Source organism: Pezoporus occidentalis, unplaced genomic scaffold (genome assembly GCF_034315485.1).
Source record: "Pezoporus occidentalis ecotype Australia unplaced genomic scaffold, CSIRO_AGI_Poc_V1 ctg246, whole genome shotgun sequence".
Taxonomy (NCBI): domain Eukaryota; kingdom Metazoa; phylum Chordata; class Aves; order Psittaciformes; family Psittacidae; genus Pezoporus; species Pezoporus occidentalis.
Genome location: NW_026914350.1, coordinates 529,946 through 547,104, shown reverse-complemented (window position 1 = coordinate 547,104; position 17,159 = coordinate 529,946). Strand labels below are relative to the sequence as shown.

General features: G+C 36.6%; 1 protein-coding gene across 2 annotated transcripts in view; it reads right to left on the bottom strand.

Annotated features, from left to right (window-relative positions):
* The window catches only part of SKAP2 (src kinase associated phosphoprotein 2), a 120,201-nt gene that overhangs the window by 11,429 nt on the left and 91,613 nt on the right, over positions 1-17,159 (bottom strand). For both annotated transcript variants that reach the window (XM_062622763.1, XM_062622764.1), the window contains 2 exons: positions 7,704-7,772; positions 1,090-1,202 (listed from right to left, as the gene is read on the bottom strand). In XM_062622763.1, the coding sequence (XP_062478747.1) occupies positions 1,090-1,202; positions 7,704-7,772 (182 nt within the window). The remainder of the gene's footprint in view (positions 1-1,089; positions 1,203-7,703; positions 7,773-17,159) is intronic.

Genomic DNA, 17,159 nt, shown 5'->3' with positions numbered 1-17,159 from the left:
GTGACAATGAAATACTTCTAAAGACATACATGGTCACATTACCATTAGTAATATATCTTCTACATTTTTATATAGGACCATCTTTCTATCCATAAATCTTAAATTTATTTAAAACAGAAGCTGTTACATTTATTATCCAGAAACACTGTAGTTAAAGGTATCAGTGAAGATTTAAAGCAATCGTGATAAAACTGAAAAGTTTGAAACTGAGACAGATGCCTTTAGCTTGCATGCACCTACTTGTATATTTCAATGACCTATGATATCTTTGGCATTAATTATACTGAACAGCAATTACACCTGAGATATATATTCTACATTTTTTTTAAAAGGTGGTTTTTTTTCCAATGAGAACTTGAAAAGAGAAGTTTTCTTTGATGAATTGTTCAGAAGTAGACTTCAATGGACCATAAGATCCCTATTTTAGGGGAGGTTTTGGTTTTGCTGGGGGGAGGATGGAGCGGGTTAAGGAAAAATAAGAAAATTAAACAACATTAATGTAGAATAAAATTTCATGCTTAGACCGCTTATCATCACTTCAGATGAGAGGAATTACATTTCTCAATTGCTTTGCAAACAGGAAAGCGGTGAATTAAAAACTGCCCAAATCTGTCAGCGCAAACAAATTTGGCATCTGAGCTGTCAGAACAATTACAATATACATATAAAGATGAAAGCATAGTTCAAAAAAACAGACCACCTTCTGTAGCAAGATGCCCAAAACGTCAGAATGAGCACAGTCAGGAATATAAAACAGGAAACAAAAAACATAACATACAAGATAATTTGAAAATCTACAAGGTTAACTTTTACAAGCAGAAAGCACATTGTCTCCCATTAAATCAGTTAACAAATGGTAGCCAAGATTTAACAAGTAAATAAACATGCTTTTAAGTCAATTCCTGTTACACAGCTATGTTTTAAATGCGATTATAGTTCATTTGACAAAGTAATTAATTGCAGTGAATATCTGATTGTAAACAAAGGATCTGAAAGGGAGTGCCAGTTTCCCCCCATAGAACTGTGGGAATGTGCCCTTCTGGCATGGCTTGCTTTTTACAACTATGTAGCCCCAGTAGCATCCCATACCTTGCTGAGAATGTAGATAACGTCCCCACGTTTAAATGTCAACTCATCAGGTACATCTCCTGTGCAGTCCCACAGACCTTGATAGAAATTGGCATAATCGGTATTTTTGTTATCTGCAAAGAAAACAGCATTTTATCACAAAAGGATAAAGACTGAGGGACTAAAGTACAAAGCAATTTATTAAAGCACACTTCTTACTCCTCTTTTTAGAAACATACCACAAAAGGAAGTGGAAAACAAGTCTAATGTGCAAGCCCTTCTTTTGCAAGTCCTATCACTTTAAGACATGCAGCTACAGGTTTTCAAAGCATTTTCCAGCTGCAACTTAAAGCAGCTAGTTTCCTTCTAGAATATATTTCCAGCAAGCCATATTTGTATCTCAACTTGAAACTGATAAAATTGTTACAGTATAATTAATAATAATCTGTGAAAGGAAGCCAAAGTAAGTATTCCGTGATACGCTCCCCCTCCCTCTCCTGTTCCAACAAAACTAAATAACTTCTCTGAGAACCTTTGAGATAATCCTTGATTGTTCCTTCTGAAATACTGGAGAACTTGGAAACTGTTGCTGAAGCTGCATTTTAAAAATATTTGTGTCATTTCCAGTTTAGGACATTAAGCTCTGGCTAAACATGCAACTACACTACAGTTATAAACTCATCCTTCTAACAGCATAAGCACAATGGATGTGCTGTGTTCAAGCTGCCATACAGACCATTAACTGATTGATTATTTAGCACTCTTTGCTCTGTAATACGGCAATAACACAGTAATAAATGCTTTGTCATACACTTACAATACAGAGTACATCTACTGAAACACAGCGCTTGCACATGGTTAAATACACTGGCTGCTTCTGTTACACTGCAAACTATTTCCTGTTTTTAATTCCATGAGAATGGAGCGTGATGAGTTAATGTAAAAAGAATGTAAGCAATACCACTAAGATGACCAGTTACATTATGTATACACTAACCAGACAGAATGTATATGTACTAATAATTTACATCACTGGAAAGCTATCTTCTAATTCTGATAACATAAATATCACTGAACTGGCTGGATCAAGGCTGTCATCTTAGTTTTGTTATATGAGCCTTGAACAGCAGGCTTGCTGGTTATTCCAGCATATACCAGTTACATTTGCATGTCGTTAGCACTCTACACCATTATTTATACTTTACAATTTAATCATGATTGGTTCACTTTATTACTGAAAAAATCCTGCTCAAATATCAAGTACCAAGACATATAAAGTGTCACGCTATAAAAAAAAAAGCAGTATTGTTGTTCCTGTTGTGATAGAGACTTCAATTTTAATTTTAATACTCCCTGTATAAGCAAGAAGGGCTTGTTTCCTATTTATCCATTTCAGTCCATGTTCTGTACTGTCTTCTTTTGATGGCAATACTGTCATACTGCTACATATTTACATCTTGAATTTAAACTTGCTATGCAAGTTAGCCACTATTTAATTTTCCATAACTGGTGATTAATAGCTGTCTCTTGCTATATAGCACTAGGGGGCGTTCTGGCTACCAGTGCACAAATTCCTTTCACCACACCAAAAGCAGCAATACACAAGTACATAGAAACTCTCAACCATTCAGAAATGCGTTATTTGGTTATTGTAAAATGCATAGGCAGGATTATTTCAAGGGGAGGGTGAATCAGTTTGAAATGTTACATTTCCAAATACTGGTCCTTCCTATTTGTCAGCTCATAATTCATCAGTTTAGCACTAGACAATTATAAAGAGTAACACAGGCTAACACCAAATTAATTTGTGATGAGTATTAAATCAAACCTCTCCTCAGTCTTTTGATACTGCACCGATCCCAGTTCCCAGTTCTATGCCGTAAAAGATAACGTAAGGACACATGAGAAAAAAAAAGAACTATTCTGGTATATCCTACCTTTCAAATCTTTCAGCAGATTCGGTTTAAAATACATTAATCAGGACTTTTACTTCTTCAGAACTGAAATTAAATGAAGAATGATTTTTCTCTGTGACCTTTACTACTCTGAACTCTGTTCTTACCTCTGTGTGCCTGAAGTAACTCCTGTTAACACTAATGGGAGTTGCATGAGGAACATCAGCAACAGAAGAGATCCCACAGCAGGTGAGACACATCTCTCTCTAGATGTTCATCATGAGCATTTAATTAAGCCTTAAAGCGAGAAAGCAACTCAACTAATAACATGGCACCACTGGAAAAGCTGCATTTTAAAATAAGCTTATTGCAACAATGAAGATGTTGCCAAGACTAACCATGGTTCTGTGCCCTCATTTGAGAATTCAACACAAAACAGAGTTGTTTAAATCAGAAAGCCACATTTCTAGGAAAAACACATACCAGTATACTGGGAGCACAGAAATGACAGGGACAGGAAGTGCCAGTGCAAGTTTGTGAACAACTGTGCTGGTCTTCCAAGTTTTAATTTCATACTTGAAATCCTATCTTGTACCCACCAGCACAAGTTTCCCAAAATTCTTTAACTGCAACTACGCACGTATAAAAGGTAATTGTAAATTTAACTCCAGAATCTATACATCTAAAGGACAAAATACCTCATAAAATGATTCACAGCACTTCACAAACACAGAGGTAGAACCAAAAAAAAAACTGAAAAAAAAAACCTCTGCAAAACACAAGTCCATTATTTCTTATTTCAGCCCCTCTTTCAGCTGGGGAGGACCCTGCCAAATTTCATTTGATTGCCCCTGAAGAACTGAAGAAACCAGAACCCGGAGACTTGGGTAAAGGAATTTGGCATTTATACAGTAATGAAATTACATGGACCTTCTTAAACACATGCAATACCTGAAAACAGCTGGTGGATTTAGCGTCTAGAACTTATATGCCCATTAGAGTTCAGATTCAAAAGGTGTTGATTTGCTGGCATTATTCTGTCACAATTACATTCTATTTTTACACACTCTGAAATGTTGTGTGCCTTAAACATACTATGATGATGTAATTTCTAAACTAAAGCCTGTAGTATTTTGAAGGCATGATCACTTATGCCACAAATACAAGTAAGACAAAACCAAAGAAAATTTAAATGTGTAGCAGCGAGTAGAAAGCAATTTGGTTTTACCTACCCACTGGTTTTAATACTATCAATCACAAGAAATGACTGAGCAGGATTTTGGATAGGCTGTTTCTCCAGGAAACACTTTTTTCATTCCAGGACAGATACCCAGATGAACTATCCAACAGTTTCCAAAACTCTTCCATAAAGAATTCCTCACATGGTTTTCTTCTGTCATCTCTGTTTTTCCAGTAACAACAGTAATAGGAAAAACAGATATTTTTCTCCAGTATACTGATGAAAACACTTCAGAGTTTATTTGACATATCAAACAGCAAGGGCTGCCAGCCTTCCTCACAGTAGGCTCAGTCTGCATATTTCACTGAAACATACTGGCACCTGACAATAAATGCTTGAAAAAGAAAGGTGACAAGTATCATCAAGCATACTCTTCAAATCTTGTAGACTGTTTAAAACTTAAGGATGCCCGCGGATTATTCAAGGGAAAATAAAATTATAAGAATATTCTAAAAGCCTCAATAGACAGACAAAAACAAACCCTGGGGAAAAAAAAAACAACAGATTAAGAGTACTTATTTCAGAGCGATTTAAGTGTGCTCTCCCATTGCAGCCTGAGGCAATCTATCTGCAGGCTGTTCCATTCCTGACCCCTAATTTTTGACAATTTTGGCACATGCCATTTCTGAGCACAAACCTGTCAGAACACTAAACTGAACAAAAAAAAAAAATCAGGAATTATAGCCCAAATACAGAAAAGCACTACTTAAAACATTAGAATAAATGTGACTGTGCCTGATTTCCACTCACCTTCCATTTTAACATTGTTAGTAAACCCTACAACAGTAGTGACTTAGAGCTAGAGTTATATTACCTGCTTACACATTGCTTATGGAATGAACATGTATACATGCTTTCTTTTCACCACGGTGGTCCACTGCCCACTATATTAAACAGCTTGCTACTCTGAATCATATTTCTTGATTCTTGATCAGATTCTTCAAAAGTTTACAGCATCAGATTTGAAGATTACAAATCTGGACACAGGAACAATATTTGACAGAGGTGAACGGTATCCTCTTTTAGTGATGATATGCTCAGTACTTGCCATACTGGAGGCTTAAAGATGGGGAGACAGGTAAGGTTCAGAATTAACAGTACCAGAATGACTGTGTCTTATACAAATGATTTAGACTCTCAGTGTTGAGTCTTAATGCCCAGATGAGACATGCCCTGTTAAAGAACAGTTACTTGTTTGTCCTGATGATGTCCTAAATGGCAAAGAATGCCTGTTACTTACTTACTTGCCCTTTCTCCCACATTCCAGAAAAATTATGAAATAAGGGGAAAACAATTGCAGTGTATTTATGCAGACATAACATCTAATCTAGCCTTATTTGTTCAGTATAATCTTTCTCACTTCCCCTCTCCTACTGTTCCTTAGTTACTCTAAAATCATTTACACTGAGACAGCACAGAAAAGGACACTTACTGAAATAGTGATTATGGAAATGATAATGGGTAGATAGTGATACCAAAAAAACATCCAGCAAGCCATATTATACCACTGAAACTCTTCAATGCTTTGGTATATTTAAATAGTTAGGTCACTAGCAATTCATGTAAAGCTATCCAGCAGCCACAGTCAGCATCAAGACTTGAGCATCATTGCACATTAATTGAAGTACAGATTAAGTTAGGGCAAGAAAAGAGTAGGAAAAAAGAAAGTTTTTTGTACTTAACAGGCTGAGCTCAAAAACAATTTACAGAATATTTTCAGGTTTAATAAATTTAGGCAATAAACTTAAGAATGTATGCACTGCTTGTGTGGAAAATCATGAAATATTACTGATTCAAGTTAGATATTTATTATGTGATGCCTATCAGAAATATTGATGCAAACTGAGCCCTAAAAGTCAAAAAAAAAAATCCAGTGTTGAATAGTTAACTAAGTAAGATCAGATCAGAAAATTATTTCTTGAAATGAAATTGGTATCTGTAGAGAGCTGGTATTTTCAAACACATTGCACAAATACTAGAAAGACTGATAAGGCTGCTCTCATAGCTGTTGAAACTTTTCAGAAATGAAGGAGCTAAGGTTTTGATTTCCTAAAAGTAGGAACTCCAAGAAGATCTATTAGGGAAAAAAAAAAAAATGCTGCTGGCAACTTTATAATTGGATTGACCCCATGCTCCAACATGACATCACACTTATAATTACAGTAATGTCTAAATAAGTACTAAATATTAAGGCTGTAATGAGTCATGTTGTTTTACACATGTTTTTAGCAGAGCACAATGCTAACAGCATCTGATGACTTGGTTCTTGTTTCCTTTCCAAGAAAAGCAACCCAAAACTCCTCACAGCAACCTGTTCCTGCTTTCCTGTATGGCTCAGGAAATCAGGCCTCTGTTTCCTCTCCACATGTTGCAACAGGAAGAGCACTGCAGAGCTACTTCCTAAAGGAACTCTTCTTGCCCACCCTTTCCTTGACAGCCCTGAAAGAATTATGTGTATTAAGTACGATGGGGGAAGGAGAGCCAGTTTGCATGTCAGTGCAGGTCACGGTTACAATGCAGCAGATCTCAAAAAGGTGCAAGGTCTGATAAGAAGCAAGTCTTCTCTACTTGCTGTGTCAAATCGCCAACAGTTTATCTAGAGGTCTGTGCCCTTGAAGCACAAATATATCTTGTTTTTAAGCATAACTGGAAATACCTTTCTGTCAAGAAAAGTTGTCTGGCCATGTGACTTTACATGGGGTATTATTTTTCCAGTCCCAGAGATAATTAGCACAAGGGCAGTTTGCCAGACTGCAGCTGAGAGAATATCCTTCACAGCCTTTCTGGGCATTTGTGTCCTTTTCCAATTTTTATGCTGCTGTCACTGGACTCTGGCATTTCTTACCCAATTCATTTGCTTTCTGTGGTAATCATATGCACTGAAGATATGCATGGCCAACATTTAAACAGGCTGCAGATCAATTAGTGGTCTTAAGTTTATCTGATTTTTATCAAAGAAGACAGAGCTTTGGGTCGATTGTCAGAGCCTGTGTCAAGTTGACCTTTTCAGAGACGTCTACATTGCCAGTCCCTTGGGCAACTTGTTGTCCCCTGTTTGTCTCTGAATGGCAGAAGTCTGTTCTGCTCAAGCACAAAGTATACACAGATGTCTATATTAGATTCTTATAGGTTTGACAGCAACTGCATGTTGTATCTATAAACTGTCCTTTAGCAGTGACACTTCCTCAATGATGATAAGCTAATTTATGCAACTAAATCTCCTTTGTGCAGAAATGAAAGCTAATTGAGTCATTACAAAGTAATTCAGGAAGGAATACCTTGTATAAATTGGCTTACTTTATAAATCCTTCTCAAGTGGTTTTCATGCATCCTAAGTGGTGCTAAGCAGCTTTGCTGCCGTCAAATACCCAGATGAAAAAGACAGCTTTACAGAGCTATAAAAACATTATTTTAACACAGCAAAGGGAAGAGACAAGGAAATAAAGGTAAAAAGAAAGTGCATTACACGAAAAGAAAAAAAGAGGAAATATTTTCATTACCTGAAACAACGGTAACTTTCTCCTGGATGAGTTTTCCTGGCACTTCAGCCTTTGAAGGAGTATGTTCTTCTGCAAAACATATAACTGCAAATGAAACTCCGAAGGGACACCTCAGCTGACAGGAATTACAGCCTGCATCAGTCTGAAAGCCACACTCTACATTTCCAGACTGTAAACCCTGTTTACTATTTTGCATTGTACAGAAGTTGGAACATTGTTATTTCTGTGGTTTCCCCCACCCATCCAAACACTCCAAGAGCTTTCTTTCAAAATCTCAATTGTGAACATCTGTTTCCCTTTTCACTTTGCTCTGAATACAGTAAAGCTACAGATCTGCTGGGTTTCATTCATTCTGAGGCAATTAGAATGAGGGTCCTATTCTGCTACATGTATTTCTTACCAGGATAAAGAAAACTAAACTGAGGATCATAGCTCTGAAGCGTGTTTTCTGGCTAACAGACCTGGAACACTGAAATCCCCACAGGCAATTTCAAAAGATGTTCTCCATATTCCTTGTCCGGCACAGACAGGGAACTACTCTCTCATGCCCACACCATCACTTAAGTAAACCCATATTCCACTCAGTACAGGGACATAAGACCTGCTCCTTACATTTCACAGTCAACAATTCTGTTGATGAGGAAAAAAAAGGGCACAAAGTACGAGGGGGTTTAGCTGTTTTCTTTCCTTATGTTCATAAGGAAATAGAAACAGATTTATCTTGGCCTTTACAGTATATCAAAACTGACAAAGCTGTTGTACTGAATGAAGAAATAGTATACTGATAAACCCACTTCTCAAAGAAGAATTAAGCTTTTAATACATTTAAAGCATTTGGCTTTTATACTCCTCACATTTTACACAGATATTCATGCTTCATTTTAAGACTTGCATTTCAGCAACTAATTCTGATATTAATGACAAAAGATACAGCTTTTAAAATGTTCCTTATTGTAAAACTTCTATGTAATTGCCTATCTACTTTTACAAACAGTGAATTTTATATCAACAGTTCAAAGGATTTTTAGCCTTGTAAAAAAATAATCTATCCACAAGACTGTTCCTGCAAACATTAAAGCAGATGTTTAAAGCACAAGAGCAGACCTGTTGAAATGAGTATGCATTATTGCTGCTAAATTATGTACGCAGTCCTACAAATTACATCATGAGCTTCACTCTACAGAGCTCTGAAATTCTGCCCTACTAAGCCAGCAAGAGTTTTTTGCTTTCTGACTCTTGAACAACTAAAAATCTGGTTGAGATCAATATATATCATAGCCAAGGGAAGAAGAAGGGAAAAAAGGAAAAAGCAAAACAATAGAGCTGGGAAAATGTGAAGCTGCAGTACAACACAAAACACTCTGAACTATTTACTGCGCTCAAATGTATTCCCCTACTTGGCATAACACTTGTTGCACATTCCCAAGTACACTCATTTATTTTTATTTTAAGCACTCACAGTCGGAGTATGAATGGCAAAAATACACCTGTATGTGCTGTCCAGAGCACTAGGAGGCACTGTCATTCTGTGGCTTCCCTACTACTATTACACCACTCACAGGTAGTATTCATCCATTACCGGTCACATTTTCTAGAATTGCTCCCTTGTCCAAGAACAACCCAGTTGCATTCAACACGGAGTATTACATTGATTAAATAAATCTTGATGTTACATGTTACTGAATATTTGGACACACATCAACTGATGCGTTGAATGTACTGTGGATTTTAACTCACGATCAACTGAGGACTGACTTTAGTAGAGGGTATTTTAACTGAAGTAACAGCAGAGGACATTTGAAGAGATGTGTTTTCATAAGGTACAGCTGAATACATGTAGACTGCATTGTGGTTTCATGGAAAAAAATAGAATATATGCATTCCCCTTCCTGAAACATGTATTTCCTAGAAACAAGAGGTCACCAGATCCATATCTGAAAATGGAAAAATGTCTGAACCAAGAAAATATATGGAAATACTGGAAAGGTCCCAAATTATAGAATCATAGAATAGTTAGGGTTGGAAAGGACCTTAAGATCATCTAGTTCCAACCCCCTGCCATGGGCAGGGACACCTCACACTAAACCATGTCACCCAGGGCTCTGTCCAACCTGGCCTTGAACAAAAATATTCAAACAAAGGCTGTCCATATTAGCATACCTGTTCAGATCCCAACCATCCTCACCTATTCCACTTTTATTTACACTATAGAGTTGCACAGAGAGAACAAACCTTCAGGTCTGGAAGAGGCATTCCGGAAGCACACTGAACATTGTCCAGCTGCCTATTCACATTGAGTCCATGGAACCAGACTAAAGAGAATCCATAGAAAACCTCTTCTGAAACATGCACAGAACGAACATCAGGTCTTTGGCACAAACTTGTGCTTTATCTGTTGCAAATGGTCCACACTACTTGCTAATGCAATCATACTCACAGTGGAGCAGAGGTAATAGGCTTGGCTTAGGCTGGTAGAAAAGAACCTATGGTTCTTACTAATGTTTTCTGCTATTATGTCCTGAATCAATATGTAATTAACACTAATCAAATCAGTGAACTCCTCTAGAACTGCAGACCCAAAGAGCACTTAAAATACAGGTTATGTTCCATACTCTGCTGGTATTCAGAGATTCTAATGGCAAACCCACAAAATTCTTTCGGTGACAGTGCAACAGAGAGCCAACTATATTTGTTAAGGGTTTTTTCAGTCAGTTCATGAAAGCTGTTGAAAATTATTTACTTACTTAATTTGCAGTCACCCAATCAGACATGATTCTACCATCCACACAATTTAAGAAGTGAACAATGAATTCTACACTAGCTGAGTTTTTTACATTAATCCATTTTTTTTAATTCTAGTTTTTCTTAAAAGGAGAGGGGATAAAAAAAAAATCAGGCTACTTGAGTATAAAATGGGTAAAGTTTGGCTTGAACAGTGCATTCCTTCAATGGAATGTGGTATCTTCATGATAAATATGCATAAACTTCACAGTTTCCTCTACTAACACATTACTTAACCATCTTTTTACATTAGACTCTAATTTAATGCCATTATTAATTGGTATTTTGCTGTCTTCTAGTCTCTGACACACTGTCATTGCACAATACTAGTTTATACCTCGGATAATCCCAGTTTGTGGGTTAATATATTCAACACTTTAATCACAGTAAATAAAAATAGCTCAGCTATGCAGCAAAATCCACCAAAACACACAGATGGTTATAAGGTTTTCATTGTGTGGTTTCCATAGCAATCATTTTGCAAATCTGGAAGCTTCTTGCAAACAAGCAGCTTGTATTTACATGCCTCTTGACTGCAGCATGGGACTCTACAACATGTGAAGTTGTTATTCCAATCGCATATTGTTAGAAAAATCATTGGGAGATGTTTTGATCAGTCCAGATAAAAACTACTGCAGTGAACTAATTTTTCATCTATTTCATAATGACACAAGCAATCACACGCTTGTAATGCACACTAATACATCTTCATTTGAAATCTCACTGTGGTGTCAGAAGGCTATAAGCATACAAACAGGTTTTGTTAGACAGACTCCCACAAAAATACTTGCATTATTAAACAGTCAAATAAAAAATACAGTGTCTTTATTATTGTACTCAGCAGGGATGACAGATGCATGCAAATACAAAGGTATGAGGAGGAGCTCTGATGACACTGAACGTCATGGGTCTATATTGCTTTGTGCAAGAAAAAGTAAAAGATACAATGGCATGGTAACACTAAGAGTATTACTTCTCCACATTGATTTTTTACTACCAAATAATGACTCTGCACAAATGTAAACAAGAACTTTCAAACACGAATAAATGCTTACCGTGGGAAAGAGTCGAGACTTTTTCTCCCCCAGATTTATAATTTTATGAATTGACCTAACCCCATTACAGATGAATTATTACTCTAATAAGGAACATAAATCAATCCAGCTATGTAATTTTTTTTTAATTAGTGAGAACTTGCTTTTTCACAAACAACAGAGAAACATTTAAGAATTCCAAAGAAGGAGTAATAAAGAAAAAAATCATTTTTATAATTTTGCCAAACTGACACCTTTTGCCAGCATTAGTAGTGCAGACTATCGACCACCTGGGGTCAAAGGAATAAGAATTAACATCCCTGTTTTATGCAGGACCAGCAACCTGCCTTACCTGAGGACAGTGGTCCCCAGCCTTGGGGATGGAAGCAGTCCTCTGCAGTGTTATCCCTATATATACACACCTGTACATGCCTATATACTTCACCCAAACCAAACTTCTTATGAGGTTTTAGCCTAAGCAGCTTGATACTCCAGAAATCCTTCACATGTTGCTTCATCCTAGGCTTATTTGCCTTAGTGTGCATATTTATAATGGCAGCGGTTTTCTTTTCTGGTTTCTTTTAGATTCCAGAGCCATCCATTCTGTAGGGAGAGATCTCCAAATCCAAGAAGCAAAACTCTAGCTTTGATATCCTCCAGTATTCCCACAGATCCGCCCCTTTCCCCCAGTTCCTCCTGGACATGACAGATTACTGGAAGATTTACACACAACTTCTTGACATTTCACCCTGCATTCCCAGTAGCACTCTGGTGCACTCTGTAAACAAATGAAACAGCTTGGAAAAGGCTGCTGAAGGCACTATTCTCTAGCCATGGTGTGAGATCTGGGGGGCAGCAGAGAGAGGGAGACAGACTATCATTTTATTAAAGCTTCATCTGACTGAACCACGGTGAAGGTTTGTAGATTAAAATCCCCTTCACTACAGTGCTAGAAGTTAGAAACAAGCTGGTTGCTATTTAGAGATGATGTTATAAATGTAAGAATTTCTTACTATGGCAGAAGAGTTCTTGTTTTATTCCTACTTCTATGGGTCAGCCAGTTACCACTCAACAGCTCAGAAAGAGAAATTATGTCCTGCATGACAAGCTTAAGTGAAAAAAAAAAAAAAAAACCAAAAGCCCAATATCCACAACACAATCGGAAAAGACAGACAGAAAAGGGTGATCCAGACACAGGCTAAAAGCTGGAATTGCAGATGAGGTGACATCAAAATAGGAGAAGCAGAAGTTGAGTCTGAATAAATGGTCACCACTGTGCTCAGAAATACAGTGGGAAACAGTACAATTCTGTATTCCAGTGGAACACAGAAAGAGATCTCCCAGTTCTGATCAACATGAAAATACATTTTAATGAAAAGTATTACATATACTGAGATGCTTTAGTTTTAGTTGAGGACAACCCATGTCAGTTCCTAGCTCAGATTCCTTCCAACACATGTGATCCAAGCCTGATTCAAAGATGGAGGCAAAAGGTTTCAATCAAATACACTGCCAGCTAAACTGGATGGGAGCTCCAACTAACATCTTCTGAACAAGTTTTAATCAGCTTTTTGAAAACAACCATTATTTAAATTCTAAAGTAAGGCTGAGTATATGCACCACTCTGCCTGACCAGTAGACAGCAACGCAAGATTCTTACTACTATTGGCAATGTATTGACCTCCCAATGGCCTCAAATAAACAGCACTGGCTGTACAAAGTGAAAAAGCTAGAATCATGAAATAGTTTGGAACAGAAGGGACCAGTGGAAATTGCTTAGTCTAGCACCCTGCTCTAAGTCTGAAATTCAGATCAAGTTTCTAGGAGACAGCATTTGGCTTCCTTTGGTACTCCATATTAAGCTATTCAGCAGCAGTTTATAAAGGTCTGTGCATTTTAATAGTTCACATATGAGACAGATGAAGCTAATGACTTTATAGAACAGGATTAGCTCAAGTGACTCAGTTTTGTACAGATCTTGCCAAGCCCCAGATGTCAGGTTTCCTGGAGTCCTTGAGAAATTCTGCAGTTCTTTTTCCCCCTCAGTTGTACTCCTTGTATCTGGAAAAGGTGCTACTGTGCACCACCATTACTCCCAATTGTGTAAGCAGTTTTAATAACCAAATCAGCCGTCTCAGATAGAAGTGAAGCGCTGCCTCATGTTGAGACAACCTTGGAAAAGTTACCCCACGATCCTCACAGAAAAGATGAGTATGAAAACAACCTTCCTGTGACACCACCCAATGAATCTAAGCATATATTATGGTTTGGCTTAATCAAAACCAAAAAGCAGATATAACATCCACTTCCTAACATAAGCATTTTGGAGTTACAGAATTTGCTAAACTAAAGAGTGAAGTAAACTGAAACAATTCCAGTTCCACTAGGGACAAATACAAAACACACTTTAAAGCTGCAATTCTCCAGCCTTGTGCAAAAGAATGTTGTTTGGATCACATAACTATTGCTATGAAGAACAATAACAAAGTGAAGTAGCAGAGAGAAATGAGTACGTTTGGAGAGCTGCTTGAGAAAAAAATCCTTCTAAATACATCTGTGAAAAAGACACTGTATTTCTCCTATGTTACTGCACACATACCCATCCACATGAACTATAGTAGGGCAATGGATTTAAAAAATACGTTTTTAAAAGCAGGAAGATACTATATGACTTCTCACTGGTTTACTGGAAAAAAGAAGCAAAAAATATTTTTCCAGCAGAAAGTATATGTTATAATGTTTTAAGACAGAAAGTATGAAGATAAGCGATTAAAGAACACATCTCTGTCCTTGGAACAAAAACAGTTACTCTTACACAAGACAGAAAATCGAGCACTGTTGGCAAGGTCATCCACAGTTGTTGTGGATCTTCTCACTCTACTGTGTATAATATTACCAAGTTTTCAGAAAATGTAGGAGCATGCTTTGCTTTATTTACCTTTCCCACTTGTTAAGACCTGAATATGTGTTAGCATTTTTCCTCTTTCTTCTCCTTTCCTTTCTCCAGTACCAAGGGTCCCAGTACTCTTGCTCCCTTATCCTCACCCCATTCTGTAGTCACAACCAATTCAAATAAAGACTATATTCTCTTCAGACCCCACAAATTTCATTTATTTACCAAATGCAGAGGTTGCTGTTATGAAAGTTGCTGTTTTCAGGGTTTCAGAAGGCCCTTAACTCTCAGAGCAAAGTATTACAATGGGAGGAAAAACATGCGCAGTCACCTGAATGACAGAACAGCATATATTCATTAGGAAAACTGAACAATTCACAGAAGTACAGGCAATTCCTGATTTTAGTTGTTATGAAGTTAATATGATTTCATGGACTCAGCTTCCTGCTTGGAAAGCCTCTGTGGAGCTCTCCTTGCAAGTAAGCAATCTTCACTCATGATTTAAGTGACAGTTAAATCAACTTATTTGTACAGTTCCTAGCACTAGTCTTCCAAACCACAGAAAATTTTAAATAAAAAAAAAAGAAAGAAAAAAAAAGAAAACCAGAAAACCAATTTTACATTCTCTCAAACACAGATGCAAAAGAATTAACAATTTGTCAAACAAGTCTGACAGGCTTAGAAGGAACGTATGTCAAATCCTAGTTACACCAACAGCAAGCTTGGGAGGAGGTAGAGAAAGGCAGGAAAGACAGGAGGACATACTAGCAAAGACCACTTAGAATGTCTAATTTTACTAATTTTTTTTTTTACAAAATGATCTATTATTAATAAAATTCAATACAAACATGCCAAAGTGCAATGTGCACTGCATAGAAATAAGGTATGGGTTTTGCACTGACCTTTATATTTCCTCATGAAGAAAGACCTGATAATAGTAATTTTTCTCAAGAGAAAAGATAAAGGTCATCATAAGCAAGTTCAATTGCAGATATGCACACAATAGTTAAAATGGAGAATAAAAGCAATTAGAAAGATCCACTTCCAGAAACCCATTCATTCTTTTTGAAAACAATTCATTGTTTTCAGGAATCATGTCTCTTACAACTGTCTAATCCTATATGCCGAATGAACTGGTTAGAATATGTCAAACTCAGCAGACAAAAAAAACATTTGATGGGCTATTAAGCAAGGTGAAAATTTCATAAGTGACTTCAGGATGCAGCTCCTTACAAATTCCTCATGCTTGATTGGGCACTTTTTAAAATGTTGCCTTTTTTTTTTCTTGTTTGACCAAGGGATAAAATAACTTCCACACCTAAACAGAAGCATCTCTGAAGGTAAAATTTCATTTTAGCTTCCAACAAAAGCACAATTTTTGCTCCACTTTTAAAAATGCTCCCAAAGCCTCAAATTCAGCATACAAAATCTAGGCAACAGGCGTCTTACCTAAATCCGTATTAAACAGTTAAAGAAGGAATAAAATATTTCACAATACCGCATTTTACAGTAAAGGAAAACTTCTGGAGTTTAATGTTTCTACATGCTCACCCAATTATTAGCTGTCCCTTCTCTGTCCCCCATCACCCTCCCCAAAAAGTAGCTGCAGTAATTGGACAGAATGCAAATTAGTAGCTCAAAGGGACAAAACAAAACACAGTTTCAAAGTCGATTCTGTGGTTGTATTGTAGGTTTACAGGAATTTGCGCTAGAGATTGCTTGCCTAAATACGTGTGGCATGCACATAAGTACATTCTTATATATAAACATAATAAAGATTTATGTGAATTGACTGTAACTAAAATAAATTTTTGTTCTCTCAACCCATAATAGCTCTTAGTTATGTAAATAGTTTAAGTGTTCAACATGACATTTTATAAACCTTATTATTAAAATGTTTTGCTAAAACAAATGTGGAGACTATTAAAATCTACATAGAAAATACAAATAGTTCTCTATGTAAATACATCTAGCAATCAAATATTCAATTAACTGATCTATACTGTATAACTCTGTACTACAGTGTTGTCTGCCAACCATGTACAGGGTTTGTATTTCTCAGGATTAAATTTATATGATAGACAGAATTAAAGTCTGTAAATGCCAAATAATCTTTTCATACTCATTGATCAACAGCAAGATTTAAATTTAAAAGCTATTTCTGAAAACTACATATCCCTACTTGTGACAAACGTAACTTGACATAATACATATATACACATAGAATTCATAAAGAGAGAATCTTGTTTAAACCACATAATATCCTTTAATAATCTGCAGGGTTAAAGTATTCAAATTTATAGTCTGATTCCAGAAATGAACTTACTCAAAGAGGGACAAAAGACATGGCATTTCAGTATAGCTCACATTAGTGAAAGGAAACACAATACAGTTGTTGGCATGTTTCCACAAGAAAAGTCTGGCTCCCAGATGCTTCTCTCACAACTCCTTTAAAAACATTCTACCAAGACATTTTTGCATTCTCTGTGTTGATCATTAACTGCACGCTGACCAAAATAAAATCCAGCAGCTTTCACCCTTTGGGTATTTTCATGAAAGTAACAAGCCCACACCACTGCCTCTTTTCATTGCTCATGGCCCATGCCATCAAATTAAATTGTCAACTACGCTAAATCCTTTGTCCATCTTAAATGATGAAATGAAGTAATTATAAAAATATTCTTGTTATGATTCAAAACCAAAATTCAAGTTAAATCAGAAATAAACAGAAAATTATAGCTGCAACGC